We start from the raw sequence: 8,817 nt of genomic DNA, 5'->3' as shown, positions 1-8,817 counted from the left end.
ATACCAGTGAGGCCAGAGCAGAGGACAAGGTCTAGCTAGTAGTGAGGGCGGTCTCAGCAGACATGCTTGCTCCTGGGGTACCATGTAGGGATGTGGCTGTGCTCTGAGTGACAAGGAACCAGGGTGGGCTCTGGGCATGTACAAGGAAGGTTCTGCAGAAGGCTCTATAGGGGTGTGTGCGCGCTCGCACATGCATGTGTGTGTATGACTGGGTGTTGTGAAGCTCAGGCTGGTTTCCAACTCACTATGTAGCCAGAGCTGGCCTTGAACTCCCGATCCTTGGGCCTCCACCTTCCAAGTGCTAGGAAATCACAGACCTGGTAGGATCCTTCTGATACTGTGCGGAGACTGACAACAGATAATGGGCTTGGAAGCCAGAGGGTCAGCTGGGGAACAACTTGGGGGATGGCAGGAGCAGGTGAGGAGGTACGGGGGACAAGTGCCAGGACTGGGGTGGATGTGTGTGGGGTCCAGCTCCACCTGGGCCCCCTTTTCATGACACCTGGGAGAAAATGTGCAGTCTTCCTTCTTGACAGACACACCAGCTGCTCTCAGGTAAAGTAGAGCCCTGACCATTGGTCTTCGAAAGAAACTGCCCTCTAGGCTAAGCATGGAAGGGAGCCCTCCCAGAGTGTGTGTGTGTGTGTGTGTGTGTGTGTGTGTGTGTGTGTGTAAGCAGGCGCAGGGCTGACTTCCTCGTGTAATGTGACCACAGACAGGATCCTGAGGCCCCGCTGTGATCCCCACCACAGTCAGGAGTGTGGCTTTGGGACAGTCCTGAGCAGCGCTAGTTCCCGGTGAGGTGGACAGTTCCACAGCTCACACTACAGGAACAGAAACACAGGTCAGGGAGGGTGGGGGATGGGCTGGGAAGTGTGGTTTGCAGGAATGTGTCACAAAGGCTCCCCTGGTCGCTCTGGTTCAGTCTCCTCCTCTCTGCCCCCTCCCATCACCACCGGAGCCCGCCTCCCCAATCCCCTCTCCTCCCCTGGGCTGCAGCCCTGGCAACCCCTCCCTTCCCGCTCCTCCCTCTCCATCCCACGTTTTCCAGCCGGGCCCTTAGAGTGGGGGCCTCCGGGGCTGGCTGGACTGGGGCTCCTGTGGTCCTCCTGTGTTGTTGGCGGTGACCCGTGGCCACTCTGTAGCCGCACACCCTCGAGCCATGTCCTGGGCCGCTCTGCTCGGCCTCCTGGCCGCGCTGCTGCTGTTGCTGCTGCTGCTGAGCCGCCGGCGTGCGCGGTGAGTGTCCCCGGGAGGCGCATCAGGGTGGAGAAGAGACACCAGGTGCAGCTGAGGGTTGGAGGTGTGCGACCCGGACTGAGCTGCTATTACCCACGCTGCAGCCTCCGTGGTGTCTGGTGCACGCTTATTTCTAGACTTACTGTGGCTCAATCCCGGGTGGGATTGCTGAGGATGGACCCGAGGCCCGGCTAGGGACACACTGGTTCTGAGAGATTCCCACTCACGGATGATGGTCCCATGATCCACGACACACCCACCACCGGAGAAACTGAGGCTCACCAGTCCCGCTAACTGGGTAGGGCAGAACCAGATTCTTGGTCCCTTAAAAGTGTGGTGGGTGCCCTTGGAGACTGCCATTTTGGAGAAAAAAAAAACCTTTAAAACTTCTCTTCATGCCGGGGAGTTCAACTGGCAGTAGTTCTTTGTGTAAGGTATTTTAAAGTTAGTTTGAATCGCACAAGACCGACTTAAAGCCAGGGCCTCTCATCCTGACTCTTCTCCAGGCCTTTCCTGTTGCTCAGTTTGAGAGGAACTTTCCAGATTTAAAAAAAAAAGAAAGAAAAGAAAAGAAACAAACCCCAGGCACATACTCACTATTTCAGTCTAGTCTGGGAGTTACAGAGAAGTGGCGTTATCGCACTTCCCTTCAGCTACTGCTCCAGCTGCTCACAGCTCACATCCGACATTCTTGCGGGATGTTTGTCCCATTTAAAAAGCAGCCCTGGTCCATGGCTGGTGGCTGAATTTCAGACTGTGAGGTTCATCAGCCTTCTGGGTTAACTTCCAGGGTCTGTCTGCACCATCGGTTCTCTAGAGTTGCCAGCCTGACATCCCCAGATGTTTCAACAGTTGTTCCCTTCCACAGACTGCAGCTCTGGGGTTGCGTGTTTACATTACAGCGCCTTAAAAATCCCAGAAAGACTGGGAACCTTACATTTTAAACAATGCCTGTGTTGAGTTTTCCAACAGTCAGCTCACTCCAGGCACTTTTCCAGGTGAAAGTTAAAACTATGTGTTTGCTCGTCTGCCCCAAAAGGAGGGAAGGAAAATTCAAAACCCTCTCCTGTAAGGGTTAGCTGCATGTCCCATCTGTCAGCTCTCTCTGCCCCAGGTCTGTGTCTGCAGCTTCCAGAGTTTCTTTTCTCACACCAGATGTTAGACGTTGTGACGTCTGTTGTGACATCTGTTCATGCTTCCGTCCAGGTCACTCGTACGCTTCTTTATCCTTTCTGTCCATGTTTTTGTCCATGGACGTTTTGGTGGTTGTGAGAGCTTTCTTTTTAAACAAATTACATGTATTTATTTATTTATTATTTGTGTGTGTGTGTGTGTGTGTGTGCGCACGTGCGAACACACACCACAGCGTTCACATGTGGAGGCCGGAGGACAAGTTGCAGGCTCTGGTTTTCTCACCATGTGGGTCTTGAGGTTCCAACTCGGGTCATTAGATTTGGTGACAAACACCTTCAGCCACTGAGTCATCTTGTCAGCACTATTTCTATAGCTCTCTGTGTCTCACATAGGGTGCTCTGGTTTGCCTGTAGGGGCCGGTGACCTGTGCTGTGCCCTGGGGCAGGTAGGACAGCTAAGAAGGGGATGGATTTTGTGAGGATGGACCCTGGCCATTCTCCCAGCAGGAAGGTGGAGCAAGTTAGTGTCCTCTGCCCCAGTTGTCAGTGTTTCAGGTGATGATGATGATGGTGGTGGTGATGATGATGATGGTGGTGGTGGTGATGATGATGATGGTGGTGGTGATGATGATGATGATGGTGGTGATGATGGTGGTGGTGGTGATGATGATGATGATGATGGTGGCAATAATGATGACAGTGGTGATGATGATGATGATGATGGTGGTGGTGATGATGATGGTGGTGGTGGTGGTGATGATGATGGTGGTGATGATGATAATGATGATGACGACAGTGTCCTGGGGTGGTGGGGGAGGGTGCACACCTCACAGCAGTGCGGTCTGGGCTGACTGTTGTCTAAGGATCTGAGAACTCCTTTATCTTGGGATGAAACTGTGGTTCTTATATCTCTGGGTGTTGAAGAAGATAGTGTTGCACAAAGACAAAGCAGAAGTAACTCAGCAGGGCAAGTTCTTTTCCAAAAAGGGTTGCACCATGGCCCAAGCCAGGCTGGCAACAGCTTGTCTAGCATCTGACCAGCTATCTTTTGGTTCCAAGACACAGCCCTGGCGCGCTGTAAATTCACACAAGTCTCTCAGGTCTGCCCATCTCAGTCATTCCCCAGTGGTGTTTGGCTAGCGCTGGAAGCACACGGCTGGGAAAACCCTAGGTCCTCTCTAAAAACCAGTAAAAAAAAAAAAGTCATGCAAGACAGTGTGTCAAGCATTAAAAAATTCACCATGGTGAACTGCTATTCCATCTTTGGTTTGATATAAAATGCGTTGACCTTCTCCCTGGCAATAGAGCCAGCGTTGGCATTTCCCCTGGGGCTCCCATTTCCATGACCACATTAGACATCCAGCGAACAGAAGAACCAAGGCCAGAGAAGGACTGGGGCCTGGGACCGCACGCCTGTGGTACAGGACATTCTCGGAGCGCAGTGACCCTCTGAGGACTCAGTGGTACCAGGGAGTTTTAGGGGTACTGCCATGTTGTCTCATGCCATGTGGTTGGTTCACGGTCGTCACCCCCTTGATGCTGTCACCAGTCAGGATGGCAGCAAGCCTGGGGGTTGCTTTTTGTTTACTATGGGCTCAGCCCTCTGATGAAATGAGCCACCCACATGGAACACAAGTTCTTGTGGGATCCATGCAGTTCAAAGGCTCAGTGTGTACTGTCACACACACACCCTTTTTTTTTTTCAGATGGGCATCTGAGTCAGATTAGCATTAGGATAGAGCCGTAGACGTTACCCTCAGGTGCGTGGGCAAACTGAAGACCAGAGGAAGGAATCCCATGGTCCCAACCAGAGGCAGGGAGTCCCTGTGTCTTACCACAAATTATACTGCAGTAAAACAACAGCATCCAGATGTTTAGATGTCCTCTGGATTCCTAGGTATAGGCTGTTGCTGGGCTGGGTATCCAGGAAGAAAATAGAACAAAAGGGAGGTGTGCCTAGTACCTGTAGGGGGCACCATTTCTCTGGAATCCCATAAAGAAACTGGGCTGGAAAAGGTGACCTTGGTGTCTGTCTGTCACACCTGAGCATGGCATGGCCTGGGATTGCTCTGTGACCTTCTTCGCACTGGCAGGGATTTTTTTCTTTTTAATTTTTGTTTTACATGTATGTGTGTTTTCCCTAAATGTATGTCTGTATACCATGTATGTGCCTGGTGCCTATAGAGGCCAGAAGAGGGCATCAGATCCCCTGGAACTAGAGTTACAGGTGGTTGTGAGCCACCGCGTGGGTGCTGGAAACTAAACCTGGGTCCTTTGAAAGAGCAACAAGTGTTCTGACCACTGAACTATCTCTCTAGCCGGCATTGGTAGGAAGCTAAGTCCTTGAGAAACAACTTGTTAAAATAGTTAATTCTGCTTGAAACACTGGGGGCCACATGTGGTGCAGTTGCCTGGGACCATGTGGTCCAAGACAGTGCTGGACCTAACCACACGAAGTGATGGATGTCACTCCTCCATCCCCAAAACCTGATCCAAAGTCTCCCGGGTTCTCTGAGGAACTGCTTGGAAAGGGAAAGACGGGAGAATCCCATATCCAGAAAGGGGAGATAGGAAGTTGAACTTAGAGTTTTGAGGTCTCTAGCATTGTTCATTCTCCCCTTTACTGGGGCAAGGAAGAGAATGCTGAATGGGACCCTCTGGGCTGGCCAGAGGACTTGGTTTCCCCATCTGGAAATCTATTTCCTTTCTTTTTCTTTTTTTCTGGCTTGATTATTTTACATTCCAATCCTTAAAGATCAAGCCCCCATTCTTGTATCAAAATACAGAGTCCATTCACTGTAATATTCTCCTGGGCCCTTCCCTGAGTTGCTGAGAAACTTTCCACTCTGGTGTTGTTACTGATCTGAAAGAGTGTCATTTGTCCCAGATCCTGTGGGTCCCAGCAATGGGCCATGGGATGTGTCTTCCCCTTCCCCAAGGGAAAGAAATCAAATTCTCCCAGGCGGATTTGAAATCTGGGATGATGAACCTTAAAATTGTTGGAAGAAAATAATCTTGTTGTTGGATAAGGAAACACACCAGCAGTGTGAAAGTAACCAGGCAAGGGGATTTCTTTTTTGTAAAAAGTGTACACCGTGACCTAAGCCAGGCTAGCAAGCACGCCAGGGCCAGGTATTCAGTGTCTGTTTTAGTGAGAGTCGTGGCTGTGTTTTTTCTCCAGTGGCTGGGGTCCTACCTCTCAGTCTTTCACAGTTCTGTACTTTTCAAAGAATCATTGCAAAGGAAATGAGGGAATGGCGGAATGGGCTCAGCTGCTCCAGGTCTCAGGATTCTGGGAATGATGTAGTCTCACCCAGGGGAGATGAAAAGACTTCCATACAAGTTTTACAAGGTGGGGGAGATTGATGGAATATTGGCACTTGGTGTGGGCTAGCCAACTTTTTACAGAAAAGCAAAACCAAAAACATTCCTCACCTGGATACCCGGGGAAGTAATTTAGAAAGCTTGAGGACACATCCTGTCCTCTTGGGGTGACAGTAGGACCCTTCTCACTTGTCTAAAAGCACTCTGGCTATTCCCATTGAAGTATTTTTTAATAGGGGCCGGGCGTTGGTGACGCACACCTTTAATCCCAGCACTCAGGAGGCAGAGGCAGGTGGATCTCTGTGAGTTCGAGGCCAGCCTGGTCTACAGAGTGAGTTCCAGGACAGCCTCCAAAACAATACAGAGAAACCCTGTCTCGAAAAAACAAAAACAAAAAAAATTTTTTTTAGTTTTATGCATGTGAGTTTTTTGCCTGAATGTATGTCTGCACACCATATGTATGCAGTGCTCAGAAGATGACATCTTATTTCCTGGAACTAGAGTTACAAATGGCGTGAGCCACTAATTGTGGGTGCCAGGAATGGATTCCGGGTCCTCTGGAAGAACAGCCAGTGCTCTTGACTGCTGAGCTGTCTCTCCAGCCTTGGTTACCCTCTTCATAGAGGAGGAAACATAACTTGATCGAGCGCTGCCCTGGTTAAGACTCTGGGCTGCAGGCATTTTTCATTCCCGGGAACGATGAGTTCTTTCCTTTTCCTTAAGTTGCTTCGCTGATCTGACCACTAAAAAATCCCAGATGATAAGATCCACGGCTGCGGACCAAACAATCCCATGGAAGGAAAAGATAGGCAAATGTTGGAAGACAAGCTCGTAGGCGGGCCCCAAAGCTTGGGTGGAAGTAGGAGAGGCTCTCCTCCACCCTGCCCCATTCCTTTCTCCTGACCAAGCCTGGAGGTGACTTCTGCCACCCCATCACACCACTGGGGTTCCACTGGCCGCACAGAAAGTACATGCCACATGCATCCTTCAATTCCCCGGGTTCCTACTTGTCCCAGCAAAACTAGACTATGCCAGTGGGTGGTGACTGTGTCCACCCTCCAGCATTTACAACCATCCCAAAAAAACCCTTCAATTTTGTTCTTAAATAAGAACATTGTCTTCAGAAAAAGAGGCTTACCACACAGCATTTAGGAAGCAGGTCACAATTACAATAATTGAATAGGGTGTGATTCGGCGCCAGGTACCTGAGGCTGTCCTCAGTCTGAGAGCACCAGTTAGTAATGAGGACAAAGACAACACAAAACCCACCTCTTTCCCGGGCCTCTTATGTCCTCACATGTTTTGCGATGTTCCTTCAAGTATAAATAAGCAAAGCTCTGTCAGGAAAGACAGCAGACATGAACTGGGGTTCTCTCGTGCCCCATGTGAGTCCCCGGATCTCCACACCGTGTTAAATGTCATAAACGTCATAAACTTTGTACTCATAGAGGGTTCAGCTATGCCTAAGATGAATGACCCAAGAACACCTTCCACCCCATTTTGTTTAAAATATTATAGACGTTATGATGTTTTTCTCCCAAATGTTCCAGAACATGTATCAAAAAGAGAGAGTCTTAATTCCACGATCCTGTCCGAGTGAAAAACATTTCTTACTAGCTTGCACGTCCTGGTCCAGATACAGATTTCTGTAACTATAAGACTAACTCTTTGTTTAATGTCTGTGTCTGCTCTCTCTGGGGACAGTGTGGACGGCTGGGAGCAGGGGGCTGGGAAGGTGGAGTTAGGAATCTCCTGTGTAGGTCCTTTGAGTCTAGTCACTTGCCGAGTAGTTACCAGCAACATTCTTCCTGCTTTCCAGGCCTCAGTTTCCCTGTTGCTACTCTGAGGTAGCTTGGCGAGGTGCCGGCGTGCTCAGTCCCTAGCGGCTTACTAGAGGACTATGGGATGGCTGTTGTGGGAAGCCTTGAGAGATGTCTCACAGGTGGGATCTTTGGCTGAGGGATTAGAGGGGTCCTCTGTGTTGTTGAGGAATGTATGGCCTGGGCTGGGCAGGAGGCAGGGTTACTACGCAGAAATGGATGTCGTTTTAACAGGTTTAAAACAGAGGTCACTAAGTGGTTCAACTGTAAGGTTAGTTCCTCCCGGTACCCGGTGCGGGTGGGAGGGGGTAGGTGCAGGGCTTCATATGTAAAGTCCAGTTTTCCATCTTCTTGAGGAAATGGGAGAACACAGCAGCACTTTCCCGGGTTTGGTGGTCCAGCTCTCTCTAAAACTCATCACGGCCCCGCCCCCCACTGTTGCCACCCAGTGCACAGCTGCTCTGCCCGCCACAGGGTCCTCTGCTGTGCTGTGGGGAGCCATGCTCGATCAGTAATTTGACTCTCAGTCTACTTCAAAAGCAGAGTCCAAACTAAGAACCGGCCTCGAGGAGGCCGTGTGCTTGCTAGTCAAGCTTTCTCTGAGGATTTGTTTGCATGTATTTATTTATGCTTGCGTGTACAAGTGTGTGGGAACATGTGCTGTGTGGCCCATGTGTGGAGGCCAGAGGATAATTTGGGGGGAGTTGGTTCTCACCTTCCGCTTACAGGTTCTGGGCGGTGAATTCGGGTTGCCGGGCTTGGCAAGTGACTTTACCCATGGGCCCTCTTGTGTAGACACGTTTGTGTGTACTCTGTGCTCCTGCGGTGTGGAGGAGGCCAGAGGTAGACATGTGGTGTCCTCCATTACTCTCTACCTTAATTTTTGAGTCAGTCTCTCTCTGAGCCTGGAGCTCCGAAAGCAGTTGTGTTTGGCTTTTTTGTGGGTGTTGATGACTTGAAAACCCTCTTTCGCTTTTCTTTTTCTCTCATGTATCTCAGGCTGGCCTTGGGTATGACCTTGAACTCCTTCCTAATCCTCTTGCCCCACCTTCTGTGTGCTGGGGTGCCAGGGGTTTCCAGCCACAGCCAGTGTATTCGTGCTGAGGGTGACTCTGGGGCTTCATGCGTGCTTGGCAAGCATTCCACCTACAGAGCCACAGCCCATTCAGCTGCCGTCTGCCTCTTCTGACAGGCAGTGAGGCGGGGACGCAACATGGAATAGTTCTAGAAGAGCCTGTGTTAGTGGCGTTCAGGAACCCATGGAGGCCTGTGGGTCTGCTCTGGAGGAAGGCTGGGCTCAA

At 50.5% G+C, this 8,817-nt stretch overlaps 1 protein-coding gene across 1 annotated transcript in view; it reads left to right on the top strand.

Moving 5' to 3' along the window:
- Positions 1-978: 978 nt before the first annotated feature.
- Ptgis (prostaglandin I2 synthase) overlaps positions 979-8,817 on the top strand; it is a 34,090-nt gene continuing 26,251 nt past the window's right edge. The window contains exon 1 of the mRNA XM_040732880.1: positions 979-1,239. Coding sequence (XP_040588814.1) covers positions 1,163-1,239 — 77 coding nt within the window. The 5' untranslated portion in view covers positions 979-1,162. The remainder of the gene's footprint in view (positions 1,240-8,817) is intronic.

The sequence above is a fragment of the Mesocricetus auratus genome, unplaced genomic scaffold, assembly GCF_017639785.1.
Source record: "Mesocricetus auratus isolate SY011 unplaced genomic scaffold, BCM_Maur_2.0 Super-Scaffold_100028, whole genome shotgun sequence".
In the NCBI taxonomy this organism is placed as follows: domain Eukaryota; kingdom Metazoa; phylum Chordata; class Mammalia; order Rodentia; family Cricetidae; genus Mesocricetus; species Mesocricetus auratus.
This window is presented reverse-complemented; position numbering and strand designations above follow the sequence as displayed.